We start from the raw sequence: 27,086 nt of genomic DNA, 5'->3' as shown, positions 1-27,086 counted from the left end.
AGAGATGGCTCTATTACTAATCATTAATGCGGACAGCATACAGAGCAGCCTGCCTTCCAAATGAAAAAGGAAAGAACAAAAGAACTCTGGCACCACTCACTTCTCCCGGGCCTAGAGTCCAAACTGCTGTAAGGCCCCATGACCTTGACCAGGTTTCTCCACTGAGTGAGCCTGGTTCTCCCGACTGGAATATGGAATCCTTTTCAGACTGAATCCACACAGAACATTGGGCACAGTGCCTGACACACCAGGAGTGGGCATTCCCGCCGAAACAATTCCAAGGCCTCATTTTTCTTGCAGGGAGTGGGAAGAAGAAAGAGAAAGGGCCGACCATCCAGGTCCGGGTTTTGTAAGTTAACTTACCACAACACCAATTTTTAAATTTTAAGAATCAGCTGGCCACCTGCAAAGCACCCACACGCCCCAGCCCTACAGAGCAAGGGGCACATCTGCAAAGCCCGGCTCCGCCCCATGGCCAACAACCCCCACCCAGGCGCTCCAAAGCCACCGTGGTCAGCAGCGCTGTCCCGAGTTCAGAGAGGTGACACAAGCCCTGTCCACCATTCACTGTCTGAGACACAGAACAGGGGTCGTCACTGCCTTCAGGAGCCTGACCTCATTAAAGGCAGTACAGGGGTGCCCCCCCAAGTCCACCCGACACTGACCTGCAATGACTCTACACCCATGTTTCCAGAAGGCTCTCAGACACCCCAGGGGATCACCTGCAGACTATGGACGGGACACTGCAAGAACCCACAGCATAGCAGAGAAAATAACCACCATTTGTCATCTGAGTCCAATAGATGTTCTATTTTTATGTATTTTTAAGTCATTTTATAAAAAATTTACAGAATTAAGAAGGAAGGTAAAAGACAACTTTGTTAGACAACTTTGTTAGAAATTTGGACATGATCTTAAACATAGAATTTCCCCCATATTTTCCTAGTTTTGAAGATACATAATGCTCAAAATAGACAACAGCCCTTGCAAGCAAAACACTGCTCACCTGTGTCATGACTGAGGCTGATCACACCTGTATCGTATACACTGGTGACACCTTAACGGACACCGGCAGCGCCTCGCTTGTCAGAACTGTGGTACTTGCTGTACTGACACTGCCAAAATGCAATCATGGTTCCAGGTTTCAAATTCTTCTCTGATACGTCCTCACTTGTCATGACTTCTGGTCCTTTCACTTGCTTTGTTCAAATTCAACCAAATTCCTAGATTTCAAATTCATCTCCAAAAGGTTTCAGTTGGTTGTTACTTATAGTTCACCTTGTCATTTTCAAAAGTCAATACTTTTTTTTTAAAAGATTTATTCATTTCTTGGCAAGACGGTGAGCAAGGGAGAGCGGGGGGGAGGGGCCAGAGAGAGGGGGAAAGAGTCCCAAGCTGACTCTGCACCAGGCATGGAGCCCAAGACTGGGTTCTTGATCCCATGACCCCAAGATCACAACCTGAGCTGAAACCAAGAGTCAGTCACCCAACTGACTGAGCCACCCAGGCACTCCCAAAATTCAATACTTTTGAATCTGTTGTGGGCTATGCTTTTGTTGAAGAGGAGATAGCCATCTTCTCTGCTATGGAAACGCAAAGCGTTTTCACTTTTTGATTTATGGACGCCAGTTAGAATGATGGGCCAGTGCTTTTCTCCATCTATACAACTTCCTCTTTACGCCTTCCAATCACCTCTTGAGCGCACACCTGCTTTCAGCATTTGTCGCCTGTACCCAAGTTTGACTCACAAACGTCAGTCATGGAAAATAAAAGAATCCAGATCTTGTTAGCAAGAGATGACAGTCCTCATACTTGCCACAAAATATTATGTGATGAAGTCCTTCCTGTTGAATGACTAACTGGACGAGAATGCGGCTTTCCTTCATGTCTTGAGAATGCCACCGTTCACTCACTGACGCTCGCACCCAAGACACTGCCAAATGAACATCGGCAGGACGTCTAGACGGCTGTTCTTCACCTCTCTTCACCCAGCTTCCAAGTCACCAGTGGGCGAGGGTCTTCCTCTGCCATTCTCCTCTTCGTCATTATGGGTGGAAGAGAAAAAATGCCAAATGCTCTATGTTTAATAAAAGCTTTTAAAAAAAAAAAAGACTACAAATATGCCTGCAGACTTCTTTCACATACTGTTGAAAGACAATGCAATTATCTGGGAAACACAGTGAGAAAACTGAAGGATCACATAAAAGGGATGGTTTACTTCACTACCACATGATTCTTCTGGACGATTCTATCTCTTATTCTTCCACTCTCTATTTTACTCTTAGTTTTACCCTAGTTAGGAATAATCAATGAGTGATGATAAAACAATTCCTAGGATGATAAACCAGCAAAATATTTTAAGATATAGAAAAAAATTTAAGATCATTAAGATCTGACACTGTATCTTCGATTTATAAAAAGGGTAGCTGCAAGATAAGAATGGCTTTTACTCTATTTTTCACAAATAAGCAGATTTTCTCCCTGAGCTTTGAAGAACAGAATAATAGTCATCAAACATCAAATCGTACGACTAGTTTGAAACGTTCAAGCAGCAAACTCAAACACGAAGGTACTGGAATGGACCCTGAGGCTCTAGAGAAGGTTAACACCCTTCTTCAAAACTGGAGAACGCGTCTGTAGCCTCAGGCCCGATCACCGGTCTGCCAGAGAACCCCACTTGCCCCTCTCCCCCAAAAGACCCCAGGTTATGTTTGTGAGGTGTAAATATGAATCTTGAGAATGATCATATACTTATAGAACTGGACAAAACTTTAAGATTTTTTATTCATTTGAGAGGGACAGAGAGCGAGAATGAGAGAGCACAAGCAGGGGGAGCGGCAGGCAGAGGCAGAGGGACAAGCAGACTGACTCCCCGCTAAGCAGGGTGCCCGATGCGGGGCTCAATCCCAGGACCTCAGGATCCTGACCTGAGCCAAAGGCAGACACATAACAGACTGAGCCACCCAGGCGCCCCATCAACAAAACTTTAAATAGTCCCTCAGTGGAGCCTAACTACTGAGGAGCAGAGCGGGTAAGACATTCTCCGGTCAGGTCAGCAAGTGCTCAGGACTGACTTTCTGCTCCACCGGCCCGGCGTGTCCACGCACGCGAGAGCTCTGTGAGCAAGGCCCCTCCTCACATTTTGTTCTTTATCCAGGGACCCATCGCAGAGCCTGAGCGGCTACCTGACAGCCCTTGTCCAAATCCGACAGGAAGATCCATAATTACCTCGAGCCTGTCTCACGCTCTGCTTGTCTGCCTGTCCTCAGACCTTGCTTGGTGATGGAGGTCATCAAAGGGGGGCCTGAAAGCTGCCCCGGGCCCAGAGATGGGGGGAGATGCTCGCACTGCCTGCATATCGGAGCTGTCTCTGGAGGACTTCTAACTCCTGAGAGCTCCCAGCCAGGGAGGCCGTGCAGGGTACCCAGAGGGGAAGGCACGCAGCCCCCAGCAGACCCCATCCAGCAGGACGTACCTGCTGTGCCGTCCTCGGCACGCCGCCCCCCACCTGTGCCGCCCATTCCCACCTGGCAGGCACGCCTACCTGATGTCCAGGAACTAACTCTCCCCCACTCGACCACTGCTCACTGCTCAGAGGGACACTGTGATGATAACCGTGCCTGACTCCAGTTTCTTTGGAAAACTGGTCCTGGAAAGAGCAGCACAGGCCTGGCGCTGGATGCTAACAGCTCCAAGGCAGGAATGGGTGGTTGGAGGGCCTTTGGCAGAACATTAAAATGTCAGGAGGGAGGAAATGCAAGTAACGAAGGACAATGGCAGCCGCCAAACCACCCATCTCCCAGCATTCCCTCTCAAAACAACACTGAACACAAAGGGGAAAATAAAACTACACTAAAACCACAGCCTCATAGCTTGGAAAGCGAGAATGCCCGCCGTCAAAAGAACAGTCCGTGGAGCAGATATGCACCCCATCTCAGCATGCGGTCCCCCTTGCTCCCGCCACCTGCCCACACACTGTGGGAGAGCAAGAGGAACCGACCACTCCTTGCACAAGCAACCACACCACGGACCCCTGAACCTGAGGGCCAGCACATTCGGGATCACCGGAGCAGAGAAACGGGGGGACAGAATCCTGATGCCACACAGCAGTCCGCACCCACAGGCAACACACCACCGGAAAGCACTAGTTCAGAGCCTCCTGAGCCCCGTGGTGCGGCGGGTCCTGCAGGGACGGCTGTGGTGATGGCTCCAAGCGTGCTGCCATCCGATGCAGTGAGCTGGTTATGACGCACTTCTTCCCAAGAATCAGGGCTCACTCTGGCTGGCAGAGCACAGGCACCTCCAAGCTCACAGGCAAGTCAGAAAAGAAACCTCCTAAAATCAGAATAAGGTATTCCTTCATAATTAATCAATTTGTAAGCAGGGATTTTTCCCCCAAGTTGTAGCGTGGAATTGGAACTACAAAGAAAACAACAGATCACAGAAGATATCATAAGGATCTCATAACAGAATGCCCTCAATTAAAAAAGACTTGCAATGAAATTTCTATGGGGAAACTACAAATAACATGCGACATGCCACAGCCAGGAAGAGGCCACGCTGCCCTGCAAGGCTTTAATGCTCATGGGGATTCCTGACCCAGGCCCAGGAAACAGGGTCCGTGTGCAGCATGTGGGGCCGACTGTCCCTCCAGGGAGAGGACCAGTGGGCACGCGCATGCTTCAGGGACCCGGGAGCAAACCTTCTTGCGTATGAAGTCACCTGGAAGGGACCACTGCTCAAACACTGAGTTTCTGCAACACGCGCACATACCAAGCACGAGACTGCTGTCACCGGGTTCCCACACCACTGCTGTTTTACTACACACATCTCCACGCGCATGTGCACACATATGCACACACACACTCTGGTCTTCCTGAGTTCCTAATTAGACCAGCTGAGTAAGATTTTTGCAGGCTGAAAACTCAAATGTCAATACTGGAGAGTGTATTAATTGCTCCTGGCTCTCCAATTAATTCACCAAGTCACTTAACATCTTTGAGCTCTGGCCCGTGTCGAACAGGCCGACATGTAAATACTAAAGTATCTACCAACGAATGCAGTGCATGTGTAAACACACAGACACAGACACGCGTGCTGTCTCGAGCCAGCACACCGAGGACCCATCAGTAATTAATGTTTAGAGCACACCAAAGCCAGAGTGACATGGCAATCTCTTACGTGGCTGGCGGGCGTAGGCGCTCAAGCATCTTCCTGGTAAATACCCGAAGAATGTCATCAAGAGTTAGAAATACTGACAAGCACGATGCAGAAACGCCTCTTCTAAGAATGCATGACAAGCGAGTAAGCCAACATGCAATCAAGAATTCATTTACAGATACTATATTATCAATAACAGTGAAGAAGCAGAAACCACACAGACATTCATCAACAGAAAACCGCCAAGCTATGCTATCTCCGCTCACTGGAACGAATAGTCTGAATGTCTCTGTCCCCCCTAAAATCCACACATTGAATCCTGACCCCCAGAGATGATGGTGTTAGGGGCTGGGGCCTCAGGGAAGTGCTTAGAAGGAGCCCCCATGAGTGGGGTCCGTGTTCTCTCAGGGCCCCACAGAGCTCCTAGCCGCTCCACCACGTGGGGGCACCGCGAGGAGAGAGGACGGCGGCTCACAAGCGGGGAGAAGCCTGCACCGGAGTGTGGCCATGCTGGCGTGCTGACCCCAACGTCCAGCCTCCACAACTCTGAGAAATTTCTGCTGTTAGAAGTTACCCACTCTGCTGTTTTGTCGTTGCAGCCCCGACGGACTAAGACATGGCCTCTATTTTCTTTTTAAAGAGCTTTACTGAGAATCAACTCGCATGCCACACGACACAGCCACTTAAAGTGGTTTATAGCCTATTCGCTGAATTGTGCAAACACCACATCTAATCTTAGGACGTCTTCCCATGACCCCCATGACCCAAGACACAAGCGACCACTAATCTGTGCTCTGTCTCTATACATTTGCCAGTTGCAGACATGTCGTATCAGTGGAATCCCGCCCGTGTGGACACTGTCTGGCACGGCTCACTTCGCGTGCGGTCCTCGGGCTCGCCCTTGTGATAGAGCGTGCCAGTGCCTCCCTCTCTTCTCTCGCTCGGTGGCGTCGCGCCGTCTGGATGTACCACCCTGATGAACATCTGGGCTGGCTCTCGGGTTTCGTCGGCTGTCATGAATGACGCCCCCGCGAACGCCACACGGTGACTCTGTCCAGCTCTTCCGTGAAACGCCAGACTGTCTGCCCGAGGGACTACCCTAGTCTCACGCTCCCCTCAACAGCACGAGAGGGCTCGAAGTCCTCCTCATCCTTGCCAACATTCGCTATCGCTCCTCTTTGATTCTAGTACCCTGGTAGGTATGAAATGGTGTATCCCACTGGGGTTTGATTTCCATTCCCTAAAGATTAATGACATCAAGCATCTCTTCGTGTGCTTAGTGGCCATTTGCACATCTTCTCTGGAGAAATGTCTGTCCAAATATTTTGTTCATGTTTTAATTAGCTCGTCATCTTACTAACTTATAAGAGCTCCTTATGTTACCATGGATTTAAGTCTCTTATCAGATATATGATTTGCTAACATTTTCTCCCACTCTGAAGATGTCTTTTCACTTCCTTTGAGAATATCGCTTACAGCACAAGAGTTTTAATTTTGATGTTGTCCAAATTACCTGCATTCCTCTTTTGTCACCTTGACTTTTGGTGCCGTATCTAAGAAGCCATGGCCTAGCCCAAGGTCGTGAAGATCTACTCCTATGTCTTCTCACAGCATTAGCTCTTCCATTTAAGTCTAGGACTCATTTTATTTTTGTGTATGGAGAGAGGCAAAGATAGAACTTCATTTTTTTTTCAAGTTGAGACCTAGTTGTCCCAGCACCATTTGTTGAAAAACAGCATTTTCCCCATTTAATTGTCTTGACATCCTTGTCGAAAATCAACTGACCATAAACATGAAGATTTATTTCTAAACTCTCAATTCTTTTCCATTAATCTACATGTCTGTCCATATGCCAGGATGACACTTACTTGATTGCTGTAGTTTTATAGTAAGTCCTGATATCAGTAAGTTTGAGTCCTACAACCTGGTTCTTGTTCAAGATTGTTTTGGCTATTCTGGGTCCCTGAAATTTCCATATGAATTTAAAGATAAACTTGTCATTCTGTACAAAAAAGTCAGCATGGCTTTGACAGGGTTGCACTGAATCTTTACCTCAATTTGGGGAGGACGGCCTTCTTAACACTGTAAAATGTTCCAATTCATGAACATGGGATGTTTGCCCATTTACTGAAATCTTCAGTATCTTTCAACAATGTTTTACAGTTTTCGAAGTACAAATCTTATACTTTTTTTTGCTATATTAACACATACTTTATTCAATTTGATGCTAACGTAAATGAAACTGTTTTTATATTTTCTACTTTTGATTTTACATTGCAAGGGTATAGGCATATAACCGAATTTTTTAAAGATTTTATTTATTGGGGGGGGGGCGGCATGAGCAGGGGAGAGGAGCAAAGGGAGAAGCAGACTCTGGGCCGAACGCAGAGCCCAAAGCGGGCTCAAACTCAGGACCCTGAGATCCTGACCTGAGCTGAAATCAAGAGTCAGAAGTTTAACCCACTGAGCCACCCAGGCGCCCCTATGACTGCTTTTTATATCTTGATCTTGTATCCTACAACCTTGCTGAACTCATTTATTAGCTTTCATAGTGTTTCAGTGGGTTCCTTTGGATTTCCTATATACAAGATCTGTAGTCTGCAAAGAGAGATAGTTTTTACCTGTAATCTTCATTTCCGTTCTGGATGCCTCTTGCTTCAATTCCTTGCTTAACTGCACTGGCTGGAACCAGCACAATGCTGAAGAGAAGTCGAGAGTGCAGATACCCTTGTCCTGCCCCTGATCTGAGGGGGAGAGCTTTCAGTCTTTCCAGTAACTACGATGTTAATTATGGGTTTTTCATGGATACTCTTTATCAGGAAGTTCTTTCATTCCTAAGGTGTTGAGTGTTTTTATCATGAAAAGGTGCAAAATTTTGTCAAATGCTTTTTCTGTCTCGGTTGAGACAATTATGTGGGCTTTGTCCCTTACTCAGTATTGCATTGACTGACTTCTTACGTTGGACCAACCTTGCATTCCTGGGATAAACCCCATTTGTCAGGGTGCATAATCCTTTTACTATGCTGGTACATTCTGTCTGTCAGCGTTCTACTGAGGATCTCTATGAGGGATATCGGTCTGTGGTTTTCCTTCCTTGTGATGTCTTTGTCTCATTCTGATAACAGGATAATATGAGCCTCATGGGATGAACTGAAAAGTGTTCCTTCTCTTCTATTTTTGGAAGTCTGTGGAAGGGTGGTATTAATTCTTTGTTAAATATTTGGTGGAATTAACCACTTAAGTCAGCTAGTCTTATACTTTGTGGGAGTTTTTTTAATTAGTAATTCAGCCTCATATATATTGCTGTTATGTACAGATACTAATACTGATAAACATGGTCACACACACACTGAGACAGAGAGACAGACTTATTTTAAGGACTAGGTTCAGATAATTACGGGGACTGGCAAATCTGACACTTGCAGGACAGACCAGCAGGCTAGAAACTCAGGCACATTCTGTGTCTTAAGGAGAATTTCTTCTTCCTCAGGAAATTTCAGTCTTTGCGCCTAGCCCTTCAACTGATTGGACGAGGCCCACCCACATCAGGCAAGATAATCTGCTTTATTCAAAGACTACTAATTTAAACGTTAATCACATCTAACATATACCATCACAGTAGTGTCTACGCTGGTGTTTAACCAAACAAGTGGGTACCACAGCCTCGTCAAGTTGGTACAAAATTACCGTCATAGTCAGTTTGGGTAATTTGTGTCCTTCAAGGAACATCTCCATCACACCTATATTACCTGATTTAGAGAGCTATTCATAGTATTCCCTTAATACTGTGTATTTCTAAACCCACTCATGATTTTAGTGATGTGAGTCTTCTCTTCTAGGTTAGTCTAGCCTACAGTCTGTCTGGTTTGTTGATATTTCTGAAGAACCAGCTTTAGCATTATTGGTTTTCCCTGTTGTTTTCTATTCTCTTTCATTTATTTCTGTGCTAGTCTTTATTTCCTTCCTTCTGTTTGTTTTGGCTTCAGTATGCTCTTCTTTTTGTGGTTTCTAAAACGGAAAAGTTAATGACTTGAGATGTTCTTTCTAATACAGTCATTGACGATTACAGAATCTCTTGGAGCCCGACACAGCTGTATCCCCGTAAGTTTCGGTATCTTGTGTTTTCATTTTCATTCATCTCAAAGCTACTTCTAATCTTATGATTTCTTCTCTGATGCACTGCTTATCTCTACACATTTGTCAATCTGTTCACATTTCCTGCTATTACTGATACCTAACTAAATGCCCTTGAGGTCAGAAAGCATTCTTGGTATGACCACCATCCTTTCAAATGTACTGAGGCTCACTTTATGGCCCGGCACGTGGTCTGTCCTGGAGACTGTTCCACAGGCACAGGGAAGGGTGTGTGTCCTGCTGCTGCGCGGGGCAGGGCTCCGTAGACGCGTGAGCTCTAGCCGCCACTGAGTCGGCTAGTCTTCCTTCTAGTTGCCTGCTGACCTTCTGTCCAGTTTCCCACCCATCACTGAAAGTCGTGTGTCACTACTTATTAACAAGACATTTCAGAAAATGTTTAATGACTTTGGAAGATGCTTAAATATTAAAAAGCAATATGAAAATGTGCATGCATAACATAATTGCACCATATTAAAAAAAAAAAAAAGTACATTGACACAAAGGCCAGAAGGAAATTAACAAAATGTGCCAGTGACAGCTTCTGGGATGTGGACCCACGTTGTCACTGAGTGTTCTAACTTTTAACAAGAAGTCCATTACTTGGATTATCAACGTGTTTTTAAATAGAAAGTATGACTCCATATGAGTCACAGGCTCTGCAAGGACGTGGCACCTTACTGCCACTGCAGGGGCTGCAAACTCAGCAGCGCTCCCGTCTCTGGCTCTAACGCCCTGGCTCCCAGGGCCCTCTGCCCCCCTTGGTCCCCACAGGGAGCTAGAACATCCCCAGGAAACTCCCTGTCCTCAGACGCTCTCTGCGAACAACGCAGGACCACAAGGCGCCTGAGCCACGAAGAACACGCACGGAAGCCACGCCGAAGACGCGCCCAGCAGCAGCTCTGCTGCATGTGACCCCTGCAGAAAACCAAGCACAGTGAGACAAGACTTCAGTGAAGAAGGCAAGCGAAGGCAACAATTTCTGAAGCGAACTCACCAGCGGCAGCAGCTCTTCCTCCCCTGCTCTCACCAGAGCCCAATTTACACTCCGAGAGTGGAAACAGGCAAAAGAACGACCACACTGCTCCCCTTCGGTGAATCACAAATCCCCTGTGTGATCTCCCCTCCGCGTCCTGACGGGTTGTGGGAACTGACTTCCTGCGCCAATCCGGCACTAACTAGAGCCCCCAAAACCCGGTCGGTGCAGAGTGCATGCCGAACGTCTTCTCGGGGCAAACCTAACATATTGAAAAACCACCCGCACTTTTGAGATTCTGACTTACAGACAGGAACATAAAAATACACATTCTTAGTTTTCTTAAATAAATATATTGCTCATTCCAGTTCCTTTCCATATTTGCTGCGGACCGTAATTTAAGAGAAAATGACACACAAATTCGAGTTGATCGGAGCCTACGCATGCTGATAATGAGAACCAACGGACAGGCAGCCCTCGCCGTCCGGGCCATTCTTCCCACAGGCCCGACCCACATGCCATCAGCCTGCGGTGTCCAGCCACAGTGGCCCACCAGAACTGGCTCTAAATTTAATAAGCACAGATGATGGGGGGTGGGAGGTGCTGCTTTGTTTTTCACTCTGCTGAAAATATTTAAACTCAAATATAATTCTCTGCTTAAATTGTGCAATATAAGGTGAGGGAATGGTTCTTAATTCTAAATCAAATTTAACACTGTTAAAAGGAATATGACAGTTGCCGCTTGAAAAATACAGTCTTTACTTTGAAATTACACCATGCCTGGAGGGAAAAAGCCTAAAAAAAAAATCCAACAACAGTAGAAGGGTTTCATGAATTATGCTATAGTATCTCAATGGAATGTCACGTGCAGGAGATAGAAATGATCTTTACAAAGATTTCTTAATGACAGAGGGGAAAGCTTGTCAGAAGGTTAAATGGGAAAAAGCACACAACAGAATTTTATACATAATATGCCCTCGACTAAGTAATTACGACATAGAGAAAAGACAGAGGAACTATACCCAAACAGCTGGTACCCTGGAGGGCTGACGCGGGCCTGGCTCCATCCTGCGCCTGCCTGCCAGGACGTACACAGGACAGGAACCAGAGTGATTAGTGACGAGCAACTGAAGGGGGCCTGACACAGGGGACAGGTGGAAAAACGCAGCTCAGGCTCTAGACCAGATGAGCCGCTGGGACCCACGTGCCGACTCGAGCCTAGGAAGGAAGAAACTGGAGCCAAGTCTGCTTCCCAGCCAGCAGCCCAGAGAAGAGGCCCAGGCAGCTCCGAGGCCTGGGCGTGGGCAGCAGGAGGCACAGAGGAGGACTCACCACGGGAAGGCACGGGAACAGGGAACACTGTGACTCCACCCAGAGGCACAGCAATGGGGCCCGGAGCAGATGCAAGCCTCCCCCCCAGCCAAGTGGTCACGCCTCGGATGGGAAGGGTGAGTGCAGAGATGCAGAGAGGGGAGCTCCTTCCACAGCCTTCCCTGCGTGGCTGCAAAGAGGCATACAGCCAGGTTCCCTGTCAACAGTGGGGCTGTCAAGGTCAAGGACTCCGGCCTTCTGCCATGCTGCCTCCGTTTCCCAGTCTCACTAGACTGAGCAGGTCTAGAAAAGCGTGCTTTCTAACCGCACAACACACACAAAAACCCGGCAGGGATCCGGCTCAATCCTGGGCCTGCTGAGCTTCCACTCTGTGCCAAGCTTGTGCACACATGAGACACCATGCCTGCTTCAAGGAGCAGAAATCGACGGGGCTACAAGGAGAGGAGAAGGGAAACGACACGGTGACGCAGTGACGAGGTGAAACCGAGTCACAGGATTCAAAGGTCAGAAGGGACACCTGTAACTTCCAGCTCATTTGAAAATTACAAAGCAGTAGCAAGTGTTGGCAAGGATGTGGGCTCACGGGAACCCTCCCACGCTGCTGGCAGGAATGTCACATGGTGCCGCGGCTGCCATACGACCGCAGGGTACACAGATGCCCTGAGAGATGAAAGCACGTGCATGCAAACCCTCGCACACAGGGGTTCACTGCAGCAGCATTCGTTAGAACCAAAATGCAGAAGAGCCCAAACGTCCATCAATGGATACGTGGAGGAATAGGGGCTGCAGCCGCGTAACGAGAGGTGATCTGACCGTAAGGGTTGAAGTACCGACACCTGCCACCCGTGTGGACCCTGAAGGTGCCCAGCAGGAGAAGCCAGTCTCAGGAGGCCCCCGGTTGTAGGATTCCATTTACATGAGACGTCCAAAAGAGACAACCCGCGGAAACAGAGAGCAGATGAGGGCTTGCGCAGGGCTGCTGGACGGGGAGGCACAGAGGGGCCACTGTTGGTGCAGGATTTCTTTTCAGGGTGGTGAGAAGATCCTGAAATTGTGACAGTTGCACTGTGTGAACACCCTAAATACCAGGAATACCTCACTCCCAGTGGGTGAGTTTGACGGTGTGTAATTAGACCTCGACAGAGCTGACCTCAACTGTTACTGTAGTAACAGTAAGGGCTGGGTGGGGTCAGCAGCGGGTGGAAGGGAAAACCAGGCAGAGCGCGGATGGGCCGGGAAGCTGGGCGGACGGCTCGGGGAGCTTCACCAAGCCGTTCTGCGAGCTTCATACGTGAAAACCTTCCAGAGTGAAAAGTCCTCCAAAGGAAAGCTGCGATGGGGTTGGGGGCACAAGGGGCGAAGGGGGTCAAAGGCACAAACTCCTGGTGCTAAAGTAACTAAGTCACGAGGACGGGCCGTGCAGCATGGCAACCGCAAGGAATCACACCGTGGCCCATATCTGAAAGTTGCTCTGAGAATAAATCATAAAAGCTCTCATCCCAAGGAAAAAAAAAAATTCTGTGACTGTCTGTGGTGACAGGTGTTAAGTAGACCCACAGTGGTAACCCCTTCGTGGGATAAAAATGCCAAACCGGGGGCGGGGGGGGGGGCGCCTGGGTGGCTCAGTCAGTGAAGCGTCTGCCTTCAGCTCTGGTTGTGATTCTGGGTCCTGGGATCAAGCCCCATGTCGGGCTCTCTGCTCAGCGGGGAGCCTGCTTCTCCCTCGCCCTCTGCCAATCCCCCTGCTCATGCTCTCTCTCTCTCTCTCTCTCAAATAAATATATAAAATCTTTTTTTAAAAATGCCAAATCGTCGTGCTGTATACTGAAACTAGAGTGACTTGCCACATTCTGCAGCCCATTTTTGGCAGGTTACCTAATATCCACACTGTCAAGCTCTTGGGTCATTTCCAGTCTGCATCTCGGTGGCACTGCAGTGGCTGACTGCTCTCTCCCTGAAATAGTCCCCTCCCTTTGATTTTGGGGACACCTCACCCCAGGCCTTCTTCCTGCCTCTAAAACCACTTCTTCCCTGATTCCCCAACTGCCCATCGTTCCCCTTGGGCACACACATCCCCTCCCACCCCCCACCCCATCTCCTCCACTTCAGGAGGACAGCAGAGTCTCTCTCCACTGCTCCCCCTGCAGCTGGCAGGGGTAGAGGCCAATGAGGGAAAGCCAGGAAGCCTTCTGAAAATGGACACACTCAGCTGACATGCCCCTTTGGCCTCTGGCCTTGTGCCCTTCACCAATTCCCTCCTTCCATACCTAGATTGTGGACCCTAAGAATGTACCCCGAGCAATTTTTTATGTGGAGGAGCCACAGGCTAAGACAAAGAAGGGACATGGCCCAACAATCACAACGTCAACAACACACTTCCCGGACACTCAGCGTTTGTACACACAGCTCTAAGCTCTTCACACAGTAACTCACTCGGGCCTCACAGCAAGCAGGGCAATGGTGCCATTCCCTCCCGATTCCTGCATCCAGAAAGGCCACACAGCTGGTAAGTGGCAGAGCCTGCATGTAAACCCCGGTGGTCAGGCTCCAGCGCTGAACTGGTACTACGGGGCTCTTGATGACGCACCCCAGCAGCAAAGGCCTGGACTACTGACATCCAGACTCCATTCACAGGAGAGAGCCATAAACCTCCACTGTCAGGTCGCTGTAGACCCCTGAAACACTGGTGACCACAGGACTCTGCCCTCACCAGCCCACATGCCCTGGATAAGCACATCCAGACCCACACCTCTCAGCTACCACCTCCAGGGCAACAATTCTTGCAACCCCCAGTGCAAACCTCTCTCCCAAGCTCCAGATCAACATGTCCTAACCCACAGTGGTCTTCTCACCTCCTAAACCAGCTGCCTGTCCAGGAAAATGGCACCACATCTACTGTGGACCCAGGGAACATGCCAGACTTCTCCTTTTTCTCATTGTCCACTCCCATCAGCCTCCCTCCCTTCTACGTCCATCTCTTCACCACCTCACGGGCCAGGCCTTTCTCTACAGTGCCGGGCCCTGCCATCACCTGCTCCCATCGGCCCATGTCTCTCCATGCACATGGTCCCTGTCTTTGCTGGGATGACAGGGGTTCTCTCTCAACGTTATCCTAGACCTGCCTTCCTCAGGGGCCTGAACTAAGTCCAAAGTAGTAGGTACCCTGCTGCTTCCTCTAACTTCCAAAAGGTAAAATTCAAGAATGTGTCACATGCCTGTTTCAGGAGAAAGGTGACATCTCTACCAGGTGTGCTGGCTGGAGAATCCTGCACACTCTGCCTAGCCTCTGGGTCAAGGATGCAATCTCCATGATCAGGCACGGAGATGTGGCTCGGATCTAGAAAGGAAACATTCACACATCAGCAAACTTAGCATTTATGCACCTAAAGTTTCTTATCCCTAAGGCTTCGGCCCCTTAAATTCCCAAACCTTCCGGACACAAGACACTCTTCCACGATGGATCCATAAATTCCCAAACCTTCCCAGCATAGGGCACTCTTTCATGGTGGAATTTTCTGAGTATATTATATACTTCTGTTGCAGAACTCGACTCCTGGGGACTCCCCAGGATTCAGTGCTCCCTAATGACTGTATTTACCCACCTCCACATCTGGACGGACTCTGCACACTGCTACCCCCACCTCTGAGATCATAAGAAGTCTCCTGACCTCTTTCCCCAACCCTCCTGCAGATGTCGGCACCTGCACAGCCCACCGGAGACAATGGGCTCATTCAAAGGGTAGTCGAGGATCTGCGCCACGTTTACGTAGAGAAGCAGTGGCTGGCATGCATTGTGAGCCCGGGTGAGCGTGCATATGTGCATGTGCTAGGCCTGCATCTGGGGACGCCGTGACCTTTGAAAGTGGGACCAAACTACCTCTCCCCAGGGGTGTGAGGTGCTCCGCGGGGAGACCTGAGCCGGCGGCACACGTTTCTGACCCATCCCAGCACTGTCCTAGCAGCCCTGAGAGACCAGTCAGGGCGACTGGACCGGCTCCATGCTAGGCCATTTCCAGGCTACTCCATTCTCACCTTGCTTCCGGTTTCCCAGTGTTCTCTGAACATTTCTCTCCACCCTGCGAGTTGCTTCCAACACTCATCATCTGGCCAGCCTCCCACAGAAGATGAACCAACCCTCTGCAAAGGAAGCAATCTACCTGATGAGCCAACCCCAGATACGTCAGCCACCGTTCACTTCCCATCTCTGCCTTTTTCAAGTCACAAAACATGGCATTAAGAGGCCTCTATGTGGCAGTACCTGAAAGTCAGGACCCTTGCTGCTTGCTCAGAGTGGCTGCCCCTGTCTGGACATCACAGTCACCAGAGCTGAAGCCGGGTTCCCCTCCTCCCTCGTGAACCAGCAGGAACACAGTGGGCCTGGAGCTGGGGACCCACAGCAAACACTCTATGGGCAAAGCCCGGCTCCCGATCAGGCCTGGCAGCTCTGCCCACCGCAGCCTGAGGGCTCCTGGAGGGATCTCACACCCAGAGGGCTTCTTCTCCCCTCAGTTAACGAGGACTGTTTCCCAGAGTTCAGCTTAGAAGAAAGGAAAACCAAAACAACACAAGCTTGCCCTGAGAACTAAGTCGCAGGCCTCTTTCAGGAGGGAGTGTGCATGCGGGCTGACCCCTGTGCCATGGGCGCTTTGAGCGTCTGAATGGCCGTGTGGGAACAGAACGCAGACCCCAAAGTCCTGCCAGGGTGCTCCGGGATCCAAACCACACAATCCTACCACCAGGTTTCACCCTCTGAAGGAAAAAACTATATTTTCAAGATCTTCAACAAGCAAAGCATCTGAAGTTTACCCACTTAAAAACCCAGCAAACCACAACACCCTCGCCATGGTGGCCGCCAGCACAGTGCCCCGCACCTGCAAGCTTCTCCAAAGCCCCTCCCATCTCCCGCAGCCATGGCCAACGTGGCCGGACACACCCCCGGGCTTCCCTGCACCCAGTAGACTCGGCCCAAAGTTCCTGTGGGGGCTGTGCTCCCTTGTCACCATGCCCGCATCACAGCACTTCTTCCAGCCCCTCAACTGCACTCCGCCGCTCCCTCCACGCAACACCCCTGCTCATTCCACAAGGCGCAGCTGGAGAGTACAGAGTCCAGAAAGGCTCCTCCGACCCCTAGCCTGGGTGTGCTTTCCTGCAACCCATACGCCGCCAGATAACACGAATGTCTGTTTTCATTAAAGCGTCTTCCTGCTGTAACCACAAGCTCAAGGCGGCAGGAACCACACTCACTCTGCTCGCCTGCATCCCTACCACCCCGCCGAGGGCAAGCAAATGGCCACTCGACACGGGGTGACTTGAACTGTTGTGGTCTCCACACCCCGCTGCTCTGCCCGAGACCAGCAACCCGGCACACACCCCATGAAAGTCTGCGTGAAAGACACTTCTGCCCGGGAGGCTGGCAGGTAGGGCTCCAGGCCACTTCAACAGACCTGAGGCTTTCTCAAGTAAGGAGAGGTGGACCGGTACCAACACATGAATACTCCCAAGTCTGGACAGCAAGAGCTGAAAGAACTCATGCCCACCAATCATATCTGAAAGCCAGGACCGAAAAGTAAAATGTGTCCACTTAATGACACAGCCAACTGCCAGAAATAAATGGGTGTGTTTCATACAAATGTCCCCAAATCACCCCGTACATCCACTCGACGCACATCCGTGTCCTGGTGCGTGTGTGTGCGTGTGCGCACGTGCGGGGGGTCACGGGAAGGCAGGGACAGAGCACAAGGCCTATTTCCTCCGGTTTTCTCCCTTCTAGACAATGACCGCCAAGGTCCTGCCCCTTCACCCCATCTCACTGACGATTCACGCAAACGCAGGAAGGGTGGCTTGGGTCTTTTGACATGAGTTGGTGGTAAAGTAGTTAAGACAAACTTACTTACCACATTAATTAAACGGTCTATTTAACAAGGAATATCAATTCTCTAATCACATCTCAGCTGAACTTCTTTCAATTAACAACCCCGAAGTCTACTGACAGGTCCTACTGTTCTAGGATCATTAAGAACATTTTCATTATCTGTCAAGCGCGGGAGGAAGGAGCAGAAAGGCAAGGGCTCTCGGGCGCGGGCCTCTCCCCTACATAAGAGCCGATTAGGGAGGGAGCCGTGGTGGTCCTCATTAGTTGCTTAGCAATGAACGACCTCCTACGAAATCAGCAACGCAAACAGAGTGTGAGAGGTTGCAATAAAACGCACTGAACGGGCATGTTCGCGTCCTCAGAGGATAATCCGTCCCAGCCAAACCTCCTCCCTCGGATCTCAACCACGATGAGAAGCTGAAGTGGCCAAAGACACAACCTCATAAAAACAGACAAATACCAAGTCAGGAAGGTTCACATGCACACAAATTCAAATCAGTTTTTAATAAAAAATGCTACACGCAAACAGCAAGTCCCTCCTTTGGTTATTTACTTTTTATCCACAGATTAATTAAAAAGTAGATCCTGCACTTATCCTTTCAGAATTTTCCTAAAACTTAACGCATGTTCACAACGGGTCCAGTCATATTACAGTTGACTGCTCTAACATAAACGGGAAAAGGTACACAGCACTCCAAGAGAGACCACACAGCCCCACCTAAACCTCCGTTAAACCAATTATTTTGCATGTAATTAACATTCCCATAAAACGAACCCTCTAGTATATCAAAGGTAGCAAGGAGACAACGTGCTGCAGAACGCAATCAAAGAGGGCTCAGGTTTAGCTTGTCAGCAGAACATTCGACTAACGCTCTATCACCTTGACCCGATCCATTCAAACGCAGCCCATGAAAGCCAGCGCTCTGCCGGCAATCAGAACAAAGCCACGCTCCCCGTGTGTGATTAAAAAGAAGACGGAATAAAAATACATCTCAATGTCTTCTTCAATAGTTAAACACGTGGATTTACAGACTTTTTTTAAGGCTGGCATCAATGAGAAAACTATTACTCTCTCTTTTCAGTCGTCATTACAACATTTAACTTAATGGCACCTCTCCACATCGGTGCAACCGCGCACAGTAACGCAGCAAGGCCACCAAAGCTCACGTTCAATGTCTGCGAGAAAAAAACATCATGAGATGGTCTTACCTATGTGTTCGCACATGAAGACTACAAAGAAAGGAGTGACAAGGTCATTAATCCCCTGAACATATCCACTGGCAGGGTGACGTATCGCCCATATAAACAATATCCTTTCAAAAATCTGCAAGAAAATTGAACAGGTGGTGAAGCAAAAGTAAACACATGAGAAACTTTAAAATGTATGCATTCTTTCACTCAAAATACACATATACGATCAATGTTTTACACTGTCTCAATATTAAAAATAAAAATGTATACAAGTATTAATTGCTACTTAATTTTTTCATAAAATTCCCATTATCTTAATTTCTTACTGACTTACAAGCAATTGCAGTGTCCCACCGACCCCCGGGCTCAGCCTGCCACACGAGCTGGCCCCCAGAGAAGACACTGTCTGCTCCCCCAAGCCCACGGGAGAGACTGCACACGGCCGCCCAGGACTTGGTCAGGCAGTAGAGCAGCCCCTGGCCTCTGGGTGAGCACTCTCTCCGTGGCGGAGGGACAGGAGAGCAGAGGGGCGGGCAGGCAGCTGGGCAGGTGCACGCATGGACAGATGGGTGAACGGAGAGAAGGAAGGAAGCGTGGTAGGGGGAGGGGTGCTGTGGTCAGGGAAGGGTGGTGCATGGAAAAACGCTCTGAATTCCTCTCATATGGTAAACAGGTTGTTTTAAATGAGGAAGAATTGACATCTAGTATTACATTAGTCTCACGTGTGCAGTATTTGAATAGCGTGACTCAACATTGGTATATATTACAAAATGATCTTTTGTAATATGTGTAAGTCTGACACCCGTCACCCATAGAGTTACAAACTTGTTTTCTCATGATGAGGACTTAAGATCTCTTAGCAACTTTGAGATATGCAACACAGCATTACTGACTACAGTTAGCATACTATCCATTACATCCCCTGACTTACTTTATGTTGACCCCCTCCGCCCATTTCACCCACAACCACCCCTGCCTCCTTCAGCCACCAATCTGTTCTCTGCATCCAGGCACTGGGTTTGTTTCTCAGCCTTTACTCACTGCACAGTCATCACCATCCAAGAGGACCGACTCCCGCATCTCAGCATCTCATACGCTCCCACCAGCCGTTCCATCACCCGGGCCACGGACACAGGAGTAGCTTAGCCTCCTCCCTCTCCTTACAAGACCCTCCCTGCTGACCCGGGCCTCATGCAAAGAAGGCACATGGGGCACGCTCAACGAGCAAATGCCCAAACAGAGCACAAATTGCACATTCCCAAACAAGTCAAGCCTGCAGGGCTAACTGTGCTTGCACCCGAGAAGCTCCGCCCCTTCCTGCACTGCCCCCACCCCCAAATATCACTGAGCTTGTGGACTGCATCCCCAAATCAGCACCAACCCAGCTCTACAGCAGAGGCCCTGGGCCTAGATGGCGAAGTCTCTTAATGCAGGGCCCACGGTCAACAAGGGGCACCACCAGCCCTAGAATCCAGGCCCCCAGCCTGGTGTCGACCCTAGTACACCCTCCACTATGCTTGCTCCCAACAAGTAACAAAGTCACCACCACGTAAGCGGGGGCACCTCAGCACAGAGCCTGTCCCAACGTGGCAGCTGCTAGGTACCTGCTGAACGAGTCACGCGTTCACGCACAAACGTCCCTACATGGGTCTCATTTTACAACAGCTTTCTAGCGAGAACTGGGAAGAATATACGAACAAGAGCTAAAGACCAAAACCATGCAACACATGGCACCACCTGCTATTTCTCTTGTGCAAACGCTACGTGGCTGACACCGCGCCTCCACGCTGGGTGCCCTCACCCTGGTGACACTGGAAGCAGCACTCGATCGGCCAGTGCAGTGGCACAGTGGTCAGATGGGGAAGCAGGGTCCATGCAGGAGAGGACCGCTCTCACAGATCCTAGCCCCCGCCCCAGCACCCAGGCAGCCATGCAGCAGTCACAGGCCTGCCAAGCCACCGGGGCACAAGGAAAGCCCAAGACAGTGTCCCAACTGTGCGTGGCCTTTCCTCGCCATGGACAGGCTGGACACAGGCTGGGGAAGCGAGGGCACAGTCAGTGCCGCACTGCAGCAGCAAGAGGGAACTCGGCAGCCTCCACGGCCGCTGGGCGGGAAGCCTCATTAGGGGCCTGGAGCAGGCAGGGCAGGCAGAGAGCAGGCAGGACAAGGCTGCACGAGGACGAGCAGGAGCAGGGCCAGGCAGGACAAACTTGTGACAGTTCACCAGACAGAGCAGTGCAGGGCCATGAAAGTCAGCCAAGCATCTCTTCACGAACAAGACCCCAAGCATGTGTACAGCTCACTGGCAGACTTCTATCCCCCACTGGAAAGTTCTAGCAAAGACAACCAGAAAGGTGGGGAATTCCCTTGCATGCCTGCTCAGTCGCAACGTGGCCAGGAACAGCAGAGCCTCACAACGGAGGCACATTCCCACCGTCAGCTCACCGGGCAGGCGCCCAACCTGAGACCCACGGGTAAGACGATGGGGCCAAGAGAGGCGAATCCACCTGCTCTGACCCATGCCTCCCCGGTGGAGTCCGGCTCCTTCAAGTCCCAGCATGGGTTTCATGCCCTGTGCAGGGCAACGCTCACACGGCTCCAGGAACACCCAGGGATGGGGCTCAGGCCTCTCCCTCAGCCATTCCTCGTGTGGCCCTTGTCCCCTCCTCAGGGTTACCCTCAAGACATGGCAGCAGGGCACCCAGAGATGGGGTCGGCTTGCTGTGAAAAAAGCTCCCAGCTGGCAGGGGAGCAGGCCACCACAACAGACAGCCAAAATTGCACAGGGGCACTGTCTGCAGCGCCCTCCAGGTCAGAGACCTAAGGTAGGAAGCAAGGACCTCTGGGGTCGCCACATGACAACCAGGCCTGAGGAGGGCTGAGAACAAAGGAGAAGCATCAGCCCCGCAAACGCATGGATGGAAGGGTTCCACAGTGGTACACTCTGCATTCTGGAGGCCACTGAGAGCAAAGGAGAGATGGAAGGGTGCCTTGAGGGCAGGAAGGAGTCACTGGGGACAGCCCGAATGCCACGGTACAGTATGTGGGCTTCAGTAAGCAACCTAACACCAGTAATGACGACGTTACTGTGATCGTGCAATAGTTGCCAACATTTATTAAACGCTACTGTCCTAACGGCCTTCAATTAGCTCACCCTCCCCTAAACGTTGAGGCAGGTATGATTACAACCCCACTTCCAGATGACGTGGTGGACAGACCCCAAGATGCCCTGTGCCCCCCCCACCTCATGGTGCATGCACTCTTGTGTGGTACCCTCCCCTTGAGTGTGGGCAGGCCCTGCAACCTGCTTTGCACAGGGGATGGGATGTGCACGATTATGTCACAAAAGACAACAACCTGTCCTGCCAGGAGACACTCTCCCTGCTGCCGTCAAGGACAGGCTACCACACTGTGAGCTGCATATGGAAAGGGCCGTGTGCCAAGGACCTGAGGGTAGCCGAGAAGCGGCGGGGAACCCAGGCCCCGGCTCCACAGCTGACCAGCAACCGAGTCCTGCCAGCAACCACGTGGGTCTGGAAGTGGATCCTTCCCCAGTCCAGCCTCCGATGAGTCTACAGCCCAGACCACACCTGGTGGCCACTTGGGGAGATCCTGAGCTAAGACATGCCCAGACTCCTGACCCACAGAAACTGTGGGACACCAAATATGAATAAGTGGGTATTGTTTTAAGTGCTAGGTTTGTGGCGATATTGCTACACAGGAACAGATAACTCCTACAGGTGAGAAAGCTCCAGCACGCATGGGGTAAGCCATTCCCCCAGAGCAGCAGAGCCAGGAGTCCACGCTGGTATCTGACTACACGGGGTCTTGTAAGGCTTACAAAATGCCACCACTGGTCTGCCTCAGTACACAAGAGTTGCTTTCATATGTAAATTAAAAGAAAGAACACCAAAAAACTACAATTGTATAGTAAGAAAGAAACAGCAACGTCAACGAGCTCCTGATGAACAAAGTGCATCTAAGTGGTTTCAACCTGTGCAAGGCCCAGGAGGGACCCGGTCAGCAAAGGGGCCTGGTGTGTACACAGGTGTGTGGTGCGTGTGCTGGCAGGTGTGTGGTGTGCACAGGTGTGTGGTGCGTGTGCACACAGACGTGTGGTACGTGTGCGGCAGGTGTGTGGTGTGCACAGATGTGAGGTGCGTGTGCACACAGACGTGTGGTACGTGTGCGGCATGTGTGTGGTGTGCACAGGTGTGAGGTGCATGTGCACACAGACGTGTGGTACGTGTGCGGCATGTGCACACGTGGGTAGGGCATATGCATGTGTGTGCACAGATATGTGGCAGGTGTGTGGTGCACATGTGTGTGTGTGCAATGGAGGAAAAGCCAGAACTGAGGGCACAGAAATCTCCTTTCCTGCTTTGCAATCTCACTATCCTGGGGAGTGGTCATGTCAGCAATGGGGCCCTCCCACCCTTAACAGAGCCCCAGACTTTCAGAGCGCTTGGCTATCTCCCTCTCTCTCTCTCTCTCTCTCACACACACCCCGTATCCCCACTCACAAGCAGGAACAGAGCAAGCTGTCCTGAGATGGACTAGGGTCCACGGGACATTACCTGGGGAAACTGAGGAAAAACACTCAGAGGCAAATGCGTCTGGTGCACACGGCTGAGCAAGGCGCCAGGAGGAGGCAGCAGAGCCTTCTCAGTCACAGACCGCTCAGGGGCTTGCAAAGCCGTCTGCAAAGGAGCCAACAACCCAGCAACTACCTACTGCCCCCTTCATCCAGGTCCCCATTCGGGGCTTCCAGAAGCACGGGCCAGCCCACACACTCACATGCTTGCAGAGTGCCCTGTGTCTGTATTACTTTGGGAAAACGTTCAGAATTCAGATTTCCCAGTAATTAAGGAAAGCTATCAGGTAGTTCAATCATTTAGATTCAACTCTACTTGATGTCTCTTGATAACCTGAAAATTATACTTTTAAGGCTTTAATCCCAGTAACATGTAAATAAAGGGACAAGTGGTTCAAGCATAAACAAAGATGGCTTTTACTTTTTTTTAAGATTTTATTTAGAAAGTGGGGGGGAGCATGCATAAGCAGGGGGAGCAGGAGAGGGAGAAGCAGACTCCCCACTGAGCAGGGAGCCCGATGAGGGACTCGATCCCAGGACCCTGGGATCATGACCCAAGCTGAAGGGAGACACTTGACTGAGCCACCCAGGCGCCCCAAAAATGGCTTTAACAAGACAGGCAGGCTAAAATGCCACAAGAGCGCAGCCAGCCATGAAGGTTTGTGACAACGGATGCAAATCCGGGCTCTGCCACTAAGGAGACGCAGGCCTGCGGGTCATCGTCCCCGGAGGTCCAGCCTAGAGGCCACAGAGAGTGGCACGCTCACCGTCGCATCCTCACCCCCGCAGCGGCCTCCAGAACAGCCAGCTCCAACCCCTTCTCTGGGCTCCACTGCCCCAGCTAGTGGCCGTCATCTCGTGCCGGGTCCCCTGTGACAGTCTCCCAGCTGGTCTCCCCGCTAACACCGGTCCTTCACACCCCACAGAGAGGCAGAGGAGCTGCCAAGCCGTGTCAGGTCACATGGTCCGTCACCAGTGGCTGCCCGAGACACTGAGGGTAAATGCAAACTCCTGGCCATGACACCAAGGTGCCTGCCCTGCCACTCCCTTACCCACTTCATCGCCTCCAACCCCTCCTCTCTCACCAAACCAGCAACTTCTATACCCCCTCAAGGCCCCTGCACTTGTCCTTTCTGCCTACAACTCCCCGCTCCCAGACTTCCCACGGCGGCCCTGATCTCCAGCATCAGGTCTTGGTTCAAATGCCACCTCCTGAGAGCCAACTTCCTGTACCGCCCCGGCCAGGACAGCTGTCCCTCTTCGAGCCTGCAGCTCTAACCACTCCCACGTGAGCCGCCCGAGGAAGGGCCCTCCTGCGTCCCGTTCACTCCGTGCCCAGTCCTGGCACGTAGCGGGTGCAGAGGAAAACCCTGGAACTCTCTTTGGCTGAAAAGAGGCAGGAATGATCCAGGTCCTCCGCCCCTCGTTTTGAGCCCCCACTTGCCTCTGCTCTCCAAGGTCTATGCCACTGGTGAGCCCCTGGACCTTCCCGTTCCGGTGAGATCTCAGACAACACCTGTTATTCGGACCAGCGTCTCCCGTTCTGTTTCTCCACCATGTGGCGCTCCAGACCCAGCTCCCCAGAGGCCAGCAGTCGGGACGTCAGGGGCCCCCACTTGTCAGAGAGGTGAAACGGACTGAGGGGCAGGGAGACTCAGCTCCACTGAGATGGAACGGTGGGGGAGCACGTGACACAGGGAGACTTCAAAGAGCAGGCGACAGGCAAACAGCACTGTGAAGGCTGATGAGGACCTTGCAGGAGGCAGGAGGAGCAGAGCGCAGAGGGGGACGTGGAGAGGAGGCAGGGGGACAACGCAGAGCTCGGGAAGACCCTGGGCTGAGTCAGAGCCATCACACTTCCCATGGTGACTTGGTCCCGTACACGGGGAGTTCGTGTTCATCATCAGAAGACTCTCCTATCTCCGAGCCCCAAGTCAAGGTCCGGGCAGGGGGAGAGTGCGCCAAGTGAGCGCAAGGCAAAGCGCCCACGTCCGCCCCATCAGCACCAGCTCCGTCTTCCACAGGAGGAGCGCCTTCGCATCCTCCTCTGGGAACGTGCCGCCTGCGGGCAGCCTCCGGGCCCCCTGTGCCAACTCCCGACAGCGGCACCCAGCCACTTCTGCAGCTCTGCCTGCACACTGATGTCCACACCAACTGAATCACTTCCACTAGTCACGCTGAGGCTCACGTGCCCTTTACCCTGACATCTGTTCTGGGTGAGTGCTCCCAGCTCCTGATGTCACTGCAGAGCTGCACCCAGAGCCACTCATCTTCTCGCATATTATTTCCCTCTAACAATAGCCATTAATTTAGAAAATAAGAAAAAAAAAACCCAGGGATCCCTCCTACATTGTTGGTGGGAATGCAAGTTGGTACAGCCACTCTGGAAAACAGTGTGGAGGTCCCTTAAAAAGTTAAAAATTGAACTACCCTATGACCCAGCCATTGCACTACTGGGTGTTTACCCCAAAGATACAGACGTAGTAAAGAGAAGGGCCATATGCACCCCAATGTTCATAGCTGCATTGTCCACAATAGCCAAATCATGGAAGGAGCCGAGATGCCCTTCAACAGATGACTGGATTAAGAAGCTGTGGTCCATATATACAATGGAATATTACTCAGCTATCAGAAAGAACGAATTCTCAACATTTGCTGCAACATGGACGGCACTGGAGGAGATAATGCTAAGTGAAATAAGTCAAGCAGAGAAAGACAATTATCATATGATTTCTCTCATCTATGGAACATAAGAACTAGGATGATCGGTAGGGGAAGAAAGGGATAAAGAAAAGGGGGGTAATCAGAAGGGGGAATGAAACATGAGAGACTATGGACTATGAGAAACAAACTGAAGACTTCAGAGGGGAGGGGGTGGGGGAATGGGATAGACTGGTGATGGGTAGTAAGGAGGGCACGTATTGCATGGTGCACTGGGTGTTATATGCAACTAATGAAGCATCAAACTTTACATCGGAATCTGGGGATGTACTGTATGGTGATTAACATAATATAATAAAATAAAAAAATTAAAAAAAAAAAAGAAAAAAGAAAAAAAAACCCAGGATTTATGTTTCTTTGGCAGGAAAGGGGGACAAGAAGGTCAGAAACTGGCTTAAATGTCCTTCAGCCTCTCTTCATCCTGTCAGACTGTCCTGCCACACCAAGGACACACAGGAAGCCACAAAGAACCCCACCCCAGTCAAAGCACCTGCAGGCCGCAGGTCTACACACCTGCCCTGGCAGGCTCCCCCAGTCCTATGTGCCCGATTCGGCACAGCGGCACAGCCAGACGCCACCCACAGAACACGCTGCAACAGCCATCTATCTAAGGGGGCAGGCAGAAGCCTATCTTTTATGAGATGACAGACAGTTCAGCCTTGTCTAGACTCCCAGGAGGAAAAACTTTCCATTAATTGCAATAACACAGAAAAGATTTCCATGTAGGGAGAATGCCTGGTGACACTGAAAGCTCCTAAATCTAGAACATGGAGGAGAACGAAGTCCTGAGCTGCCTGCCAGCTGAGATGGGTGTCACGTGGAGGGGTGCCAGGCAGAGGGGCCTCCAGGCGGAGGGGGTCGGCAGGAACCACAACGCAGCAAGAATCCCAGCAGCCCCTCCTGGGGGCCCCAAGGTTCACTCGTGCCCCTGGCCACACCAAGGAGGTTCCCACGGCTCCAGCCACATGCAGGCCCCCTTCCAGCTCCTGTCCCTGCTCCCTTCCAGGAGGGCTGGCTGCAGGGGCTAAAAGAGGACAGGGGTCCCGCGGCCCCAGAAGATGGGGCTGCTGCAGGACACCCGGCCCAGACCTAAATCTATCGGCAGCAT

The 27,086-nt window shown here is 50.8% G+C and overlaps 1 protein-coding gene across 1 annotated transcript in view; it reads right to left on the bottom strand.

The window, feature by feature from the left end:
- Nucleotides 1-27,086, bottom strand: part of TBC1D22A (TBC1 domain family member 22A) — a 312,609-nt gene that overhangs the window by 162,888 nt on the left and 122,635 nt on the right. Inside the window, 1 exon segment of the mRNA XM_034644032.1 lies at nucleotides 18,681-18,795. Coding sequence (XP_034499923.1) covers nucleotides 18,681-18,795 — 115 coding nt within the window.

This window comes from Ailuropoda melanoleuca, chromosome 15 (assembly GCF_002007445.2).
Source record: "Ailuropoda melanoleuca isolate Jingjing chromosome 15, ASM200744v2, whole genome shotgun sequence".
Lineage (NCBI taxonomy): Eukaryota > Metazoa > Chordata > Mammalia > Carnivora > Ursidae > Ailuropoda > Ailuropoda melanoleuca.
The sequence above is the reverse complement of the archived record's forward strand: the minus strand, read 5'-3'. Positions and strand labels throughout refer to the sequence as shown.